This window comes from Phoxinus phoxinus (genome assembly GCF_949152265.1).
Source record: "Phoxinus phoxinus genome assembly, chromosome: 20".
Lineage (NCBI taxonomy): Eukaryota > Metazoa > Chordata > Actinopteri > Cypriniformes > Leuciscidae > Phoxinus > Phoxinus phoxinus.
This window is the reverse complement of record NC_136895.1, coordinates 13141269-13160093: the sequence shown is the minus strand read 5'-3', so window position 1 is coordinate 13160093 and position 18825 is coordinate 13141269. Positions and strand designations below refer to the sequence as shown.

Here is an 18825-nt window from a genome sequence, read left to right as displayed (position 1 = left end):
ACTCTCAATGTGAGTCGCGTCTCCCATGCAGAGTGCTATTTGTGTGTCGTATCAGAGGACGAGCGAGTTATTATATTTTGATTACGCATTACAAACGCATGCAACAGTTAATTGTTCACAATAACACCAAGAACACGCGTTGAGAAAGCCAATTTTCATTTCCGTTAGGATGCTGCCTTAAAAAGTAGCTGTTTAGGCAGTGAGGCAGCTCATTAGGTTTGGAACAGAGCTGGAGAACACAACCCATGCGAATGGAAAGAAATCCGAACTAGAACAATACACGGTGTGCCAAGGACTGCTGTATTACTCAAAATAAAAGTTCAATACCTCAGTTTTTGTTTTTGTTTTAGAGTGCAGCTTTTAAGGTATAAGCAAACTGTCTTTCAGTGATTCAAAGCCAGTTATGCTCTTTTTTTGCCTTTTGGTACCTAATATTAGAAAATCCTATAATATATCAAGTTATTAACACACAGGCTTCTGATCAATCAGTCTGTGGGAAAATCAATCTGTCCAGAATCACCTCTTTCTGACTAATATGCTCACGCTGGTCAGGTACCTGAGCTAATGGCTCCCAAAGCACTTCTGTCAACGAGAAAGCTTCTATTAATTATTCAGTCTCACTAAGGCTCTGAAACCACAGTGATACCTTGCGTGGTATTCACAACAGTCTGCAGCCAGTGCTGACACAGGGCAAGTCAGCTTTTAGTGTATTTCCCCCTGGATTGGGTAATTAAAATAGGGGTGAAATTAGACACCTTGGAAAATGTGAAATGTGTTGCAGGTTTAGACAATGGGATGGGATGGGATAGGGGCTAGTTGTCACACCGAGCAGTTTGGCCACGTTGTTCCAATTTTAAACCATTTGTTAATTATTATTTATTTTAGTCAAAAACTATTTCATATGTTGTACCATTTAGGCTACATGCTTCATACTTGTTTTATTGTTTCAATTGTCCTAGTGTATATGCTATTTAATATTAGAATCCCATTGTGACAACTTACCCTATTTCTAAAGAGTGGTGCAGGTATGATGTCATTTTGTAGGCCAACCAGCAGTTCGCATCACACTGGTTCCCTCGACAAAAACCCAATAGGATTTTCCCATAGGCTTTTGGATTATCGCTAAAAAACAAGCTCTGTGATCAACAAAAGTTTGATCATTTGTCCATTAAGTTAATTATCATGAACACAACTTTTATGAATTTTGAAGCCTAAATGCAGTCACCAGAAGTAAAAAGCTATAGACGAACTACACCGAAGTCCCACAAATTCACCACACCTTATTTCAGCCATAAAACGGTGAAAACCGGAACAGGAAGTGCTGAAATGCTAACTCGCTTTGGCCTACAGTGATGCCACACATGCACCACTCGATAAGCCGCACCATTGGGGCACGTAACCTTGGTACGTAGCATTAACGGTACCTTCGTCCTTTATACCTCCAAGGATTCTACACGCCAACTGATCAACTGACATGGTGAACCTTAAAATTTCAAAACATTTAAAATAGTTGATTAGCTATACATGCATGAAATATTTATGGATTTTTTTAAACGACATTTATGAAACAAATTGGGAATCTAAATCATCATAGTAATGATGAGCGCTAAAATATAGCCTGTTGTTGGTAAGAAATTGCAATTTGTGAGATTTAAAAGAAAAGGACTGAGTCGGACACAAAAAATGTGTGTTCATGTTGTATTGCAAAACAATTTAGCTGTTATTGAGGTTATATGGTTATGGACATGTTTCGTTGTAAGGTTAAGTTTAGTAATAACAAATAAACTAGGCTACTGCTGTAATTACATGCAGGTATTTTTATTATATAAGTACATAGCCTACAGAATTTATAAGCGCATTGTATCTAATGATGAAAAAAAATTCATATGCATTCCTATAAAGTGGGACCAAGGATGTTATAGTAATCTCACGGACGGCTTGAAAAGTAATTGTATACAAAACAAAAATCGTTGGTCAAAAGATGTTGTCCCAAGAGAGGAATGACAAATGAAAGTAAGCAGACAAGTAAAAAGCACATAAGCCATAAAAAACGCGTTGTCACTAGACTCTATAATATTTGGAATTTTATGAATAGCAATATAAAATGGTTCGTCCGAATAAACGGCTAGTTGTGAATGGTCGTCAATGGAGATGGATCATTATTCCCCCATAATAGTGTAGTTACGACATCTACCAGCAGGGGCTAACTGTTGAAGCTAACCAGCCAAACCGTGGCCCCTTGGCGAGTTAAATTCATTCTTCCACCGAGGAGGAAGAATGTGTGGGGGAGTGGGAGTGATTCTAAATGGATCACGTGGGGTTCTCCTCTAAGTAGGCAGTGACGTCGCAGGGGCTCAGTCAGTCAGTCAGCGAGCGGCGTCATTTCAACAGCTGCTTTCCCTCCCTCTATCCCATTCCCACCCCACACATCATTTGGAGAAGAGGACAGGCTTTGCTGTTTTCTCCTGCACTTCGGGGTCGTGTTCCATTATACCAGGCACGGAGAGGCCTCTTGCAGCCGTTATTCTGACAGGAATCAGGAATCCTGCTCGCGTGCATCCGCTGCTCCCTCCCGTTACTCCACCGGACATACCTCTTCATAATGACTGCAAACGCGCGACATAGAATGTGACCGTTGAAGTTATTCTTCTTTTTTTATTTTATTCTCCGTTCCCGCCTCCCGCTGCTGTTTATATTTGTGAAGAAATTATAGGCATTCGCATTAACGGACGAAGAAGTAGCGTTCTCAGGGACAGTGCCACAGAAATGCATGGGAGATAAAGCCTAATGTGTACAGTGCCAGACAACAATAGCCCCTGACAGATGGAAGGAGGGGTTGTGCTCCACGAATTCAAGATGGAAAACGAAGGAATGAGCTTAAGTTCTTGTGAGTAACAGTGAAGAGGTGGTTTATCGTCGGGTTTTTCTTTTTTTTTTGGTAGCTACTGGAATGATGGCGCGTGGTGCGGGTCGACAGACGGCGCGCGCATCTTTCCACTTTGTCACAGAGTGAGGTAGGTGTCCAAATATATAGATATATCTCAATATAATGTTGTTGTTTTTCTAAGTCTAATTACTCTTTAAGAGTAACTATCTTATTTATAAACACCATAATGCATACAGAGGAAGAAAAAGGATTGGGAAATAGTTAATCACTAAGTTGTGAATGGATGTTATTAAAGGACATTGCAGAAACCTTGATGCAAACGCTTGAGCTCTGTCCACACCAGAAGTCACACAAACACACAAATACAAACACATTTGGCTCTTGCATGTTAATTTGATCGTAGTTTAACCAAGAATATGAATAAATGTTGCATTAAATGTGACTGCTACTGTTACCAGCTGGTAAAGAATGGAAACACCACAGCTTCCTGGTGAGATGGACTTTTGCAAGCTGACCACCACCCATGGCTTGCACTTTTAAGCCTTGGTGATAGGCTAATAAAAAAGATCAGTTGGACTTGGACCCACATGCTCTCAAAGTCTTTCTTCCAGTCGCCTAGGTAATAAAAACATTGAGAACAAAATGTGAATACTAGCACACACACAACACACACACACACAAAAAAACTAAAGTAGGGTCTTTTAATAATATGAATGCATCAAAAATGTTGCAGTTCATTTAAAGCACTGTAACATTGTTCATTGCAGGGACACTGGCAGATTGTGACAGTGATGTGCATGAATCAACAAACCTATTTGCTCTCATGGAAGATGAGACGTCACATTAGTCACATAAGCCATATGACATAAAAACAATTGAAACAACCTGCTGAAGTATGCAAGGGCCAATATGTATGCTGGCATGCTCCAAGTGTCTTGTACAGATTATTCTGCAATAATGTGTGTTTGTGTTTAATTTGGCCACAGTTCTCTTTTAGCAGAAATGGGGGGGTGGGGGGGTGGTATTCATCTCAGTCCAAGTTAGATGACAGATGCTCTGAGAATAAAATGCTTTGAGCTTCATCCTCACAATGTGCGATTCATTAAATTCACCTTTCAAAAAGGCACATTTGCAAACTTCTGAATGAGGTTTATAAAGACCCTGTCATTTGAGTAACGGATGCAGTTATATTTAACACGGATATGTCCCAGTAAGGGCCACAGTTAATAGTTTAAGAAAACATTCAAAATGTGGTGTCAGATGTAGCATAAATAAACACAGCCGTCAAAGATATGAACAGGGACCGTGCAAATGTAGAACTCCTGATAAGTTTTTTCACATGGGACACTCAATGTCAAATTAATCATTTCTCCAGGGAGAATCGCTAGTGCATATGGAGATTTATTGAATCTGGTGCGCATTTGTTGTGATTGTACATAGCGTTTATTGCCCTCTATTCATTATTTGTTTAATGTCATCCAGAATGTTGGGAGTTTTTTTTAATTAGCTTTGACATAGTAGTTTTACGATTTTTTGCTTCAATCTGTATGCTCAGATTAAGGCAATATGTTTGTTTAACAACACTAAATATATTACTTTACAAAACCAGTAATATGCAATGCAAATTATTCACAATATCGGGCTCACAAATGGATGTCATTGCAAATGTGAATGCTATTTAGAAAGGCATGCTATGCTACCTTTCACTTATTACATTGAAACCGACATTTGCATGGATCGCCAATAGAAACATTTCAACAATGCATTGGTTATGAGAAAAAATGTTTTGAAAAATCCTCAGCAAAACCCTGTGGGAGCTCTGCGTTAAAAAGCTCCTGCATTTATTATTATAGGGTACACTGATTGCCGAGTTATGCTGATCTCCATCGTAATAACTTTGTTTGCAGGTGTTTCCTATTAGAAGTCTAATAGTCTCATGTTGCTCCTCTAATTGCTGACCGCTGTGGCCACATCATGCTCTTAATTTACGTAACTGTTTGAAATGAAATCTGAAATGAAAGCAGCTGATTTTAGAAATTCCTCTCTGTCGTTACCAAATACACAACTACTGTTTATTTATTCTCGTTCCTCCAAACAAGCATGTGTTAGCTTGACAAAAAAAAACACCTAGCACCAAGTGAGTGCAGATGTAGCGTTCTCTAGTGAGGCTCTCATTACAGGATATCAAATGGATGACAAAAGAAACCTTTGGAGCATTTCATTCGCTCTGTTCTGAAGTGTGTTAACCTTTAAAGTAAAGCCAGGCTTAGCCTCTTTCCATCTTACTGTAATTGCCCACGCTGTGTGAGCACATTTGGTTGAAAAGGTTATCATCCTCTGATCCAGTTGTTGCAACAAAACAGGGGAGAATCCAAAGAGACAAACATTTAGGTAGGTGGTAGGTACAATGATAGCGCATGGATCTCTCCACAAATGGGGTACAAAATAGGGCCTGTCATTTATTTCTATTTTTCAATAATAAATCAGTGAGAAGAGACGATAAAAAATGTTGGTCGTCAACCTCAGGCCGTCACACTATATGTTAATTAAGCTTTGGTTTATGGTATATGATGTTTGCGCATTTCTGCAACCCTGTTACTATGTGTAAACCCAGTTCAAAACTAGCCTGGCTAACGCCAGACCCAATTCTCGTTGAGACTTGGGTCTGGGAACCACATGTGCATTTTCTCGTATTTGAGGCGTGGTTTACGAATGCCCGGCGCCGTTTATTGGGTGCTAAGAATGTCTATCAAATGCGCCTGTACGTAGCTCATAGCCAATCGTTTCCATTATACCAGACGACGTATGTAGAGACGCCAAAAGCTGCTCTTTTTTTCTAAATAAACTTGCGTTCTAAACTACTTAGAACAGTATCTAAGGCTGCATCAAAAGGTAGCTTCGCGTGAATCGCGTCTGCTGCCATGTTGAATCCATAGATATAAACAAACTGCTTAGTTGTGTCGCATGTCGTCATCGTCTTGCTGCTCCCTCCCCGTTCTGTGATTGGTTCCCTAAACGAGGCGAAAATCTGGTCCATGGTCTCCAGACTGCCTTTCAGCGTGAATTAAATCGCGCTGCGCAAAGGCAGTATGGGGAAACCCAGGCTAGTTCAAAACCCTAATTTGCCAGTTTTTTTTTTTTTTACCAATAAACGTTACATTTAACACTACTAATTAGGGGTGTAACGGTACACAAACATGATGGTTTTATTAACATCTTTCCACTGTTGAAAAACACAGTGATTACATTAGACATGATACTGATTTCTGTAAGTTGTATTGTTTCTTTCAACATACCTTCTATTGTTCATTCATGTTTTTTCGAGCTGTAACTTGTATTAGAGGGAGAGATGACTGAGATGCTACATCGATGTCACGTCACATTTAAGAGCGTCAAAACGGCATTTATTGTTGGAATTTTGTGATAAAATCAAAAGAATTTGTAAGATGACACTTTCTTTTTTAGAAGTAACAAAGCACAAAGCTATTTGCGATTATTGGATGAGAGGCGCTACAAATAATGAATATACAAATAAAAAAATAATGTTTAGTACAGGGAAAAACCGGGGATCTGGCAACCCTGGCTTAAACTACAGGTTATTCAGAGGGTCAAATAGAGCACCTTTTTTATTAACATGATATAATCGGCACTGATCATCTGCTGTTTTGAAACAATCTAATAAAAATAATAGCTTTTATCGGCCAATACCAATTATTGGCTGATACAGCGATGCATCTCTAAATATAATAATTTACACAGTGGCACAGTCAACTTGTTTTATGACAAATTTATTTGAACACATTAAATAATCAAGACATTACTAACAGGTTAAGAAAATATAATGAATATGCTGTCATGTCTCGTTTTGGGGTCATGTTTCATGTCATGTCATGTGATTCCCTGTGTTAGTCATGTGATCCAGCCATGTGTTTCCCATGTCATGTTGTCATTGGTACATTGTTTCATTGTGCACAGGTGTCCCTTGTCTTGTCATTAGTCTTGTGTGTATTTAAGCCCTCATGTTTGCCACTTGTCCTTGTCAAGTATTGCTTCACTGTAACCTCTGTTGGTAAGGTCATGTTCATGGTCTTGTTTTGAGTTTCGTGCCTTGCCTTTATTTTATGATGTTTGATCTAGTGATGGCAAGTTTGGATCATTTTACTGACTCTCTTGTTTGATCTCGCTTTAAATGTTATACTTTTAACAGGCAAATTCCCCGAACACATCCACCTACACAATCTTGATCATATTCTGAATTAATAAATCATTATAATGCAGTCAAAAATAATTACTTTACCGTTCGTTTATTTGTCATGTGACAGGCGCAATGAACAATGTTCATTAACGACTCATCACTAGTTTGATCATGTTTGGTAAATAAACTGCACTTGGGTCCTACAACTTGCCTCCAGTGGAATAACTGTTATAAGTGCATATACAAAATGCTTCTCTCTAGAGTTCATTTCTCTAGTGAACTAACCTGCCGTCGACACTAAATGCCTGAGGGAAATGTAATGCTACGTAACTATACATGTAATTAAAAATGTAATATAACTCAAGAGAATAGAAAGAACATTTAAACATTGCTCTGAAAATGAGTCCGAACAAAACATGACTTTCTAAATCACGACCTCTGCTTTGCCTTTGTAATAATTTTCTTCTATTTTTGTTCACCATTACTGGGCAGAGGTTCTAGAATCTAATAACCCCCGGTGTGAGAAAGCAATGGTTAAGAGAGGAAATTGCTAGCAGGGAGGCCTATCCCTCTGGTGCAGTGTTGATAAGTTTAAGGTGGAGGGTGAATAAGGGGTGAGGGCTGTTATCACTCGCAGCTTCTGGCTGCGTTTCGTGCAACACTGCTTGCTGGAGCCTGAAAATTCATTTTGACGGATACTTCCCCTCTCTGGCTGTTAGAGTGCATCTGGGTGGGGAGGTGGCTTCGAGGGCCTCTGAGGCAGCAGTGTTCACACTGAATGCAATGTTGTGCAAACCTGCAATTTAAACTCTCACGCAGGGCAGTAAAAGTTAGCTCATGATATGCAGAGACCCCTGTTAGCAATCTCCCCCACAGTGTTGCCATGCACCGCAAATGTAGGAGTCTGAAACATCATTACGTTGCTGCTGTAGAGAGAAGGTTTCTGCTGTCAAAAACCTTGTTTGTTATGAAAATCACAAATGAATTATGAAATAATGAAATTAATGCAACTTGCCAAAATTACTACTACTACTGTAGCAGTATATGGCTCATAAATGTAATTTAAGATCTTCTGCTATCCATTGTACATTATCCATGTGACACCACCCAGTATTATTCATTGTTTTTCTCTTCTCGTTCTTAGATCACAGAGACATCCGTCTGAGGAAGCAGTCGTCCTTCAGAAGGAAACTGCCCCAAAGCATGACCGTCTGCCACTGGAGAGGGTCAGAGAATCGCATCCCTGCAACTCTCATGAACAGTTTGTCATCCCCCTCATAGGTCCACCTGCGGCCCTGAACACACCCATCTGCCAGCTCAGATAACCCTCAGGCTGTTTGCAACACATGTTTGATGTGATTGGTTGTGACCGCCGCGCTTTGCTAAGCAGCCCCGCTCTACATCATGCAGTGGCGTCGGCGACACTGCTGCCCCATCAAGATGACCTGGAATGTCAAGCGGTCACTCTTCCGCACACATGTAGCAGGCCTTCTCTCGCTGGCCTCAATCTTCGCCCTGTTTCTCATCTACTGCCACCAGGATTTGCTGCAGGGCCGGAGTTGGTTGCGAGACAACCCTTTGGTTTACACCATGCGGGGTTTGCGCCCCCACAAGGAGCGTGCGAAGGGAAACCAAAGCTCACTGCGTAGCCTCTGGAAAGACAATGCTTATGTGCTCCCCAAACCGTCTGTTAACTTCAATCTGAGTTCTCACCAGGCTGAGATTACTGCCAGGGGGATTGTGGGACTGGAGATCTCGCCGAGCGGCAACAATTCAAACACCAACAGCAACACCAAGAGCTTGCACAGGGAAATGGGAGTGGGAGGACGTCTGGCAGCCCAGCCTTATCACTGGCTGCTTAATGAGCCCTACAAGTGCAACGAAAGCAGTCCCTTCCTGGTTTTGCTAATTGCTGCGGAGCCAAGGCAGTTGGAGGCAAGGAACGCCATCAGACAGACCTGGGGCAACGAGAGCGTGGCCATGGGTTATGGGTTCGTGCGGCTCTTTTTGCTGGGAAGGATACCTAATGCGTATCCTCAGAGCTCCATTGACGAGGAGAGCTTGCAGTACCGTGACATCATCCAGCAGGACTTCTTGGACACCTATTACAACCTTACCATCAAGACACTGATGGGCATGAGCTGGGTTGCTCGCTATTGCCCGCACGCCCGCTATGTCATGAAGACGGACAGTGACATGTTTGTCAACACAGAATATCTCATCCAAAAGCTGCTAAAGCCAAACATGGCACCTCGACTGAATTACTTCACAGGCTACCTAATGAGAGGCTATGCTCCCAACCGCAACAAGGACAGTAAGTGGTACATGCCACCAGAGCTGTATTCCAGCGAGAGGTACCCTATCTTTTGCTCCGGGACAGGCTATGTATTCTCGGGGGACATGGCTGAGAAAATCTACAATGCCTCATTGAGTATCCGTCGCCTTCACCTCGAGGATGTGTATGTGGGAATCTGCCTGGCGAAACTGCGGATCGACCCAGTGCCACCACCAAACGAATTTCTCTTCAACCACTGGAGAGTGTCGTACTCCAGCTGCAAATACAGTCACCTGATCACCTCTCACCAGTTCCAGCCCAACGAACTCATGAAATACTGGAATCACTTGCAAAGCAACAAGCACAATCCTTGCCTTAACATGGCGAAGGATAGGAGCGGGCGACCGCGCCATAGGAAGTTGCAGTGGGAAGGTCTTCGATGATTAGCCAGGGCTCAGGGGTGCAGTAGTGTTATCACAGCATGTGCAAATGTCAGCAGTAAATGAGGTAGGGAACAGCACAGTGTTTTTTGGTATTGTCAATTAAAACTATTTTTTTATTTTCAGAGAGCTGTTATGTATTGTAAACCTGTCTTTTTAAAGGGAAGCCAGAGACATTGATGTGTGCAGTATCTAGCATGCACTACAAAAACAAGACGATGGTGGTACCACCATTTTCAGGTGCCAATTAACCAAGACATATTGAGAGGTTTCTCTTCAAGCTAACACCTGACTGATAATACTAAGGGCCAATTTTATTGGGATCCTCACTGTTTCTGTATACAAAGGAAGAAAAATTGGGAATATCATATGGTGGTGTATCTGTACTGTGACACATTTCTTTGATTCTCAGAGATGTCCATCCTTGACATTATGAGATGATGTTGATTTTTCTATCTACCTAAAACCTGCAAATGGTTTACAGTAACCAAACCAAATTAAAAACACTATGTATAAAAGATAATATATGAAATATAATTGCATCATAGTCAGATATGATTAAAATAATATTTTTCAAAGCTTTTCATTGACTAAATATACAGGTCTGCCCTTGATGAGGGTAAGTTAAAACTATTTATTAAATGTATTTCTTAAACATATTGTCTCGGAGGTGTGGTCATTCAAATAACGTATTACTCGGCATGAGCTGAAACCCAATTTTACTATGTAATTATTTAGATCAGACACATTTAAGAAATTTAAGAAATACTACCAAATAATGCACTAGTAGGCAATGCAAAACATGACGAGTTGAAAACATCTTTGGTTACTACCTCAGTGACCCCCATGAAATTTTCATCAGCATAGAACTGAAAGGAATCCTGACATGAGACTTTAAATCTGATAAAATAAACATTACTGCTAATAATTGACTTTTACAGACAGTTGCACCCTTCATTTGCAAAATTAAAAATGTCTTCGTTGTCAAAATTTGCATAATTCATGCAAATTTCAAAGCATTATGGAGAAATATCAACATTCAAATCACCATTATGTACTCATTAAATTAAAATGAGGCTTGAAAAATCCTAGAAGCAGTCCCCAGATGGAACCGAAGACTAATGCGTTAATGATAAAGTAGATAGTGTTGCTCTGGGTCAAAATATATAATTAGTGGGGGGGCTTCACAACACATTAGCAAAGAGTAATCCAATTAAATTGACGCTGGCAACATTTGAAGGGTTTATTTATCATTTTCATTACTCATTTGTCAGTCTAATTTTAATTAACCACATATTCGAGTGACTACGATAAGTGCTAGATGCTTTTTTTTGTGTGTGCATCAATTACAGGTGACTCAAAATACATCTCCATGTACCCGTCTTTCAAATAAGTTTCACAATATAACAATTATTGTGGCACAAATGAGTAACTTTCCAGTTCTAATAGTCTACTTGGGTTTACCTCCAGTAAATACGACTTTGACAGAGAAACAGTAAGGTTTCACTTCATCTTTATAAATATAGTAACAAAAATAAGAAGTGCTAAAGACTAAATATTACTTAAAACAGATCATTTGTGAAGTCATGTGAACTATGCACAAATTCCTACATTCAATTTGACAAGGTAACACTTAAAAAGTGCAAATTCTCCTGAGTATCTGGAGATTTCCAGGACCTCATTGCTTTAGACCCTAAACACATCTAAGAATTACTTTCTTGCTAAACAGAAGTTAATTTTCGCACAACAACATGCAATTCCATTGCAATGCAATCCATTAAATCCCCATCTGTTGTTAAGCATTTATCTCCCTCAATTAATAGGAATCAAAGTCGTGGCCAAGGGCGAGAGAATATAACAAACAGAAGCAGCTTTCATTCCGCCGCGCCCTGTGCAATCACAGAGAAAGATTAGCGCACTTCATCCACAACACTTTGTCCCACTGATTTACCAGAGACAGAGAGAAACCAAGAGAAAAAAATAATAACTCGGGGCGAGTGATGAATGAACAGCAAAGAGACTGTGACTGATCAGTATTGAAAACCTGTGCTGCTCTAAACGTGTGAAAAGTGAACCTGGGAAAAGAACTCTGATGTCCACCATGATGGAGTGGCTCGCCAAAAGCCCGGACCCAGAGACGCGTTTCCAGAAATATAGCGAGTACCAGAGTATGATGAATGTCCCAACTGCGCTGAAAGCCTATAGCACAGCAGCGAGATTGAAGAAGTGAAACTCTCACTGATTTTTTGGTCATTTTTAAGCATAGACAAAGCAAATTCAGTTATTCATTCATGAAAATGTTGACAATTGTGAATTATTCCGAAATAACGATCTTGCTCCATTACTAAGTGCAGTCAATATCATCGGGTCTAAAAATATTTTTGGCAGATGTTTTGAAGTAACTTAATACCTGAGCCCAGACTATGCCTTGCTGTCATCCATGCTTTTAAAGTGTGGGCTCTTTTCATGTGGAAACGGGCGAGGAATTCGTGATCGCTGTTGGGGCATGTACAACACAGCGCTAAAAACTCTCCTTTGTACTCGCTGAAAAGTAACCACTGTTGAATCACGCAGAGTGGCGTTTCAATAAATAAAGTAACAAGACATGCTGTGTGAGTAAATGTACCTTTTTAACGGAAATATCCTGCAGTTCGAATCAGGTGGAGCGCTTTTCCCTCACAAGGATACCAGATCATGCACGGTATGGACGCCCAAGAACGTCCTGAAGAATTTCAGTCAATTTAGCTAAACCCACTTTCCTCATTAACTCTTGTCATTTTCACTCTGACAGCAAATGGGAGCAACATATGAATATAAACCATTGAATAGAGTCAATGGCTCTTTTTTTCTCTGGATCTAATCGTTTATTCAAAGATTCATTAAAATGTAATTGATAGATACAGCGACTTGAATACGCCTCTTTTATGGTGAGCATGTTTTTTTTTTTTTTTTTTTTCTGAATTAATATTAATTAAAATAATGTTGTGGTGGCCCTAAAAGTGAAAGGTGATAATGTGCAACTGTCCTGCATCACAATGAAGAATAACCGCTTCGTTAAAGGAACGGAATTCTTGAAAAGAAAATCTGATTAAGTAGTTTGTGGAAGCTTGTTTCCGTAACAGAATAAAACATTTTAAAAGATAATTGCGACTTTTTATCTCACAATTGACAGTTTATATCTCGCAATTATAAACTGAAAAAAATTAAACTCGAAAATGTAGAATATCGTGCAAAAGTTCATTTATTTCAGCATCTCAACTTAAAAAGGTGAAACTAATATATTATGTAGACTCATTACATGCAAAGTGAGATATTTTTTCAAGCCTTTATTTGTTATAATTTTGATGATTATGGCTTACAGCTTATGAAAACTTCACAATATTCTAATTTTGAATTTAGGGTTTTCATAAGCTGTAAGCCATAATCATCAAAACTATAACAAATACAGGCTTGAAATATCTCACTTTGCATGTAATGAGTCTATATAATATATTAGATAAATTAACTTTTGCACGATATTCAAATTTTTTGAGTTTCACCTGTATATCTCACAATTGTGTGTTATAAAGTCAGAATTGCGAGGTATAAACATGCAATTCTGAGAAAAAAAGTCAGAATTGCGAGTTTATATCTCACAATTCTGACTTTATAACAGGAAATTGCGACTTTATATCACGTAATTGACATGTTTAGTAAAGTCGCAATTGTGAGAACAAAAGTCAGAATTGTTCAAATAAAAAGACACAGTTACCTTTTTTACTTTTTATTCTGTGGCGGAAACCAGCTAGATTTTTTTTTAAATAAATAATGATAAAAGATTATCCCAAACTTATGGTATTATCATTATTTCTTTTTTTTTTTTTTAAGTACATTTTAAAAATACCATTTTCAGTCATATCCGACTGAAATGGCCATCTCTTGCCATACGCCAGAGACTGTCCATTAATTTTTTGGCAATGATTTTCCCAGGGTAGGTTGCCAGGTCTTTCCTCAACCCTCGCCATTACATGCATTGGGACACACACACCTACAGACAATGTAGCATCTCCAATTCACTTATAACATGTTTTTGGATGCAGACACATGGAGAACATTCAAACTCCACACACTGTGCCGCCCTATCAAAACACATTATAACAAATACACTCTGAACTTGATACATTTCAGCTAGATTTCTTTATCATGGACACTCTTATTTGCTATTGACCTTAGGAAATGGAGTCATTAGGAGGTGAATAACCTGCAGTAGAACTGAGCAAAGCAGGATTACTTTTCTGCTCGACAAATCCAATCCTATTCCATCCTGGAGCCGATATTCTTGTGGATGTTTGCCAAAGTATAACTGTAGTGAGGGAAGATACTCCTAGACCAGCACTTAAGACCGTCTCCTTTAAGGAGCAACACTGCACAATTTCTCTGACCAGTAATGGCTATGTTTTCCAGGAGATGTCCGAATGGAAAAATCAATGTGTTGATCTGTTTTGATGTGTAGAAGCTGAGAAGGACTCGCTTTCATGATAGGAACACTGCAATAAATGGCTCTTGAAAAAGCGGACAAGGAACAGACCCCAATGCTATTTTTGACCACGGCAACAACGGCCCATCCTTTATAACCCTCATACCCCTGTATCTGTTAAAACACACCGTAAACAAGCTTTAGATCCAACATAATGGCCTCATGTGGCCATTTGTTACTTCTGGCTAAATGACTCGCTGCCTCAGAGGATCATTCACACAATATGAACCCTTTGTAACCCAATGACAAGCTCACATTGATTACATTTTTTTTTTCATCAAATGTCAGCGACGACTGATGGCTGACATTTGTTGTAAATATTCCAAACAATGGCCTTCTTCCACAATGTCCTTCCAGATTCCAGGGTTATGAAACACAACTGATTATCATGGACGACGTGTGCGCCGTTATCAAAACCAAACGCACAAGAGATCTTCATCAACAGAAAATTATTTGCAATTAGCGCAATTAATGGGTGCGTATCTTTGTGTAATTTCTCATATCCACCTACTCAGAAGCAATTTTACACAAGATATTAGATGGTTAATGGCTATAAGAGGAGATTTGACATATTTGGTTCCTGATCATTTAGCATGTTTTAATTAGAAAATCTCTTCTAAAATGGACATTTACCTTTTATACAGTACATTTTTGTGTGCATAAAAAAAGCATTCATACTGCAACATGAAAAGGCATGCAAGTAGCTATATTTCCCAAACGGTTGTTAATTATTCATAAATACTGAGTATTCATAAATATTGAATAAATATTCATTTGAATCCGACTCGAACCTTGTATTTGATATGCATTTTCATTGAAGACTGTTGGTTATGCAACGACAAATATCTTGGTTATTTTTTATCATGGTTTAATTCAAACCTGACAGATATCCTCACATTTATGACATTAAAATCACATCTCGACAAGAAGCAAGCTATAAAATGGTTGATTTTCCAAAGGTTTTGTGGGCACAGTGGTTCAAACACTTCAAGTTCGCATTAATTTTTTATAGTGCTTTCAATTGATTTAGTGGTCCACGGAGTCTGTGCCAAAGCGACAAACCCTGACCATTTCTGTTTACAGAGAATTCATAATTTATGTCGCTTAGTATTAATGTGGACTTGAGATCATCATAATGGCTCACACTCTTTGAGAACACCACGATCTCACGAAAGTGCGTATCTATACCACGAATGTTATTTCTCGTATAATTTATGCGCCAAAAATGTTTTTGTTTTTTTTGCATGCATATGCTACACACTGAAAACCCTTGGGTAGGATTATGGGTGGGGAGTGCGTGCGTATGCCATAAAGTGCGTAACATATGCACGCGAAAACTATTTTTGGCGTATAAATAGCACGAGAAATAACCTTCGTCGTATAGATATACGTACTTTCATGAGATCGGGCTGATCAGACATGAATCAAAAATCCTCACAATATGTTCATATTTTCCTGACGACACATGTTCTGATACACTCGACTGCTCTGCTTTGAAAACTCCCAAAAGGAAGAACCCCTGCTATTCTCAGCTGTCATTTATCTAATTGGAAAGCATATTAATACTCAAAAAAAAAAAAAAAAAAAACCTTCCCAACTGATTGCTGGAGGAACGGAAAGCCTTACATCTCACTTCCCATGACACACTGTTCATAGGAGTGCACATGGCAACACAGACCCCTCAACAAATTCAAGCTGTCAACTCCAGCAAGACTTCAGGGTTGACTGGTTCCCTAGCATGTGTAATATAACCAGATAGACAGCCAGGATGTCAATCTCGTGTCGTGCAGAACTCGAGGAAGGCATCAGGGGTTCCCTTGAGGTCTGTAAAAGGCCTCTAATGTCCACAGCTTTCATTATGCGGTCTAGAGGGATTTCGCTTAAGCTTGTTGAGTAGCGAGACGCAGGAACCGTAGCGAGAACAGTTCAAACAAGTTCAGTCATGCCATAAAATGTCATAAAAAATTAACTAAATTAATGATTTTTCTAAAGGAGGAACTGAACTGAACAGTGATGAACTGTGTGCAGTTTGGGTTAAGTTTTTATTAACTTTCTTACAACAAACTTGCCCCGCTTCCCTTACAGTTTCAGTTCTACTTATGTAGGCTACTTCTAAGAAATATACTTAACCCTTGTGAGACCATATGGACATTTTTGTTTCTTTCAGGTTTGTTTTTTGATCAATTTGCCTTTGCCAACTGCCTAAATTTGGGCACAGGTGTGTATTTTTATTGGAATGTTATATTATTTCACCCCCATTTCCTTTAATAAATCTATTTTGCACTATGTACACAAAATAGTTGCACTCAGGACCTTAAGGACAAAAATGTCTCCATTGAAACCCATTAAAATTAAACATTTTAATCCCAGGGCCATTCTACTATAAAAATGACTAGTCTTTAAGAGGCTTTAATTCTGCAAGGCTTCAAAATTTACATTTTTACTATTTTTTACCAGATGGTGCTATTTTCTCAGGTTTGGCCTATAAAGCAAAAAGTACTTGCTTTATTCCTGTTTTCTGTGTTTTTTGCTTGTGCATATTATAAAGCCAGTTGGATAAATTATGCAGCTATAATTGTGTGGTTGTGTTGGTATGGAGGTCAGAGTGTGGGTTGTGTGTAATAAAAACAATGTGTGTGTGCTTTTAATATTTGAGAGAGAAAAATTCTACTGTACTGCAAATAAAAAATCCAACCACTGTATGCACCAGTGGATATTTGCTGGCATCTACTGGGGGAAATGTGATACTGCGTCCAAACAAAATTTTTACCAAAAGCTCCTTTTTTTAGATTTAGAATTTATGGCTTTCATATTCTAGCAGTTTTAGAGTTCCACATGTTTCATGAAATATATATTTATATTTTTTTTAAAAATCATAAATAATTTTCATAAACTTAAACCTCTATAAAAAAAATTTTACTTCAACAATAAGCTGCCACTGCCACTTCAAATGTCCTTTACCTTTTCCCCGCCACTGACTGAATTTTCCGGCTATCCATGTTTTCACTGTTATACAGTAGGGGGCGCTATGACACATCTTCTAGTACAGAAAACACAGGAGAAGCAGAAACGAAGATTGTAAAACAACGCGACCATCAACTATTTAACAGCATGTAAATCAAAACTGCCTACCGTTACCGAATGAAGTATTGAACCCATGAAGAGGAAACGACTGTGAAGTTATGATGGACTCGATCTAACTTACTTCATTTTGATTATCATTCTGAATCCGATCCGGACATAGTCTTCGACAAAAATGCGATTTTCTCAGTTTTTTTTTTTTTTTAAATTGTGCTTTATTTAGTGAAACTTTAGTGAAAAAGGATGCATGAAGCTAGAAAAAAAGGGTTTTCAAAATGGAAGGTTAAAGTGTAGGTATATTTCAAGTTTTCAAGTTTAAAAAATGAATACCTAAATTGGAACATAGTAGTATACTTAAAGTGCAAAAATAATATATAGATAGTAGACTAAACTAGAATTTTTTTTTACAATTATTAAAATAGTAAACTACTAGCCTACTTATAAGTTTACTTGTAGTACAGATTTAGTACAAATTAGAAACGTAGTAGTTAACTAGTTAACGAACTAGTTATGCACTTAACGTTTACTAGGCCTACTGTTACTCTTATAATACACGTATAGTATAATACCCAAGCAGTATTGAAGTAGTACACTTACAAGTTTCCTACTAGTACATTGATATTAGTATACTTGCAAAAATGCATAAATCACAATTAAATAAATAGTCAATATTGTTTCAGAAAATTTTCACAGTTTTGAGATTGAAGATTAAACATGTGGAATAGTTAAGGACTAGCTTCAAACCATTATTTATTTGTTTGTTCGTTTATTTATTCATCCATCTTCTCGAGCAGCACTTATGGCTGTTCCCTCCTCTATAGTAGACTCCTTCCTTTCGTTCAATTGTTTTTTTCCTCAGAATCCCCATTCGTGAGGCGGCTGTCGCAGAAGCACTTGATTAATTTCCTTAATCTACTCCGGATATAGTCCCACACACAGTTAAAGAGCCAATCGCAAGCTCATTCTGGCCCCTTCCCGTTTCTCCATCTCGCAGAACTTATTACTATGCACGGCAACCTTTGTTTTGCGAGGTCAGGCTCCAGAGGTGCGAAGCTCGCCATCTTTCCTCTCCATCCTCCCCTCCACTCTTGCAGATAATGAAGTCAACTGTTTGAAAAAGGAAACGGCACCGTTCTTGGTTTTATGATAATTGGCCCATCTGTCTTTCCATAAATAAAGCGGATCAGCTCGATGTGTTTGGTGGGAAGCGGGGCAGGGCGCATCCAGGAATGACAGGGAAAACAAATGACTTCCTCCACCCGGCAAGATTCTTCAGGCATGAACATGGCACGTTATGTGGAGAACGCGTCAGTGAGAGACGGCTGTTTTTGGACACATCTTGCCCTGCGTTAGGAGATCACAAAAGCACAATGAGCATTTGAAATGCACGTCTGTGACTGTGGCACAGACAGCTATTCTTGGCTGTTTATC

General features: G+C 38.9%; 1 protein-coding gene across 2 annotated transcripts; it reads left to right on the top strand.

Annotated features, from left to right (window-relative positions):
- The first annotated feature begins 2292 nt into the window (after nt 1-2292).
- Nucleotides 2293-12401, top strand: b3galt2 (UDP-Gal:betaGlcNAc beta 1,3-galactosyltransferase, polypeptide 2). Of its 2 annotated transcripts, none has more exons than XM_079593518.1 (2): nt 2293-3014; nt 8227-12401. In XM_079593518.1, exon 2 carries the CDS (start codon nt 8487-8489, stop codon nt 9798-9800), a length of 1314 nt encoding a protein of 437 aa, XP_079449644.1. In that variant the 5' UTR covers nt 2293-3014; nt 8227-8486; the 3' UTR covers nt 9801-12401. The 2 variants fall into 2 exon arrangements, with proteins under 2 accessions (XP_079449644.1, XP_079449645.1); XM_079593519.1 differs by having other exon boundaries at nt 2328-2887.
- The last annotated feature ends 6424 nt before the right edge of the window (nt 12402-18825 follow it).

Coding starts and splice junctions, on each gene's coding strand:
- b3galt2 (XM_079593518.1), top strand. CDS start 8,487: ATGCAGTGGCGTCGGCGACACTGCTGCCCCATCAAGATGACCTGGAAT.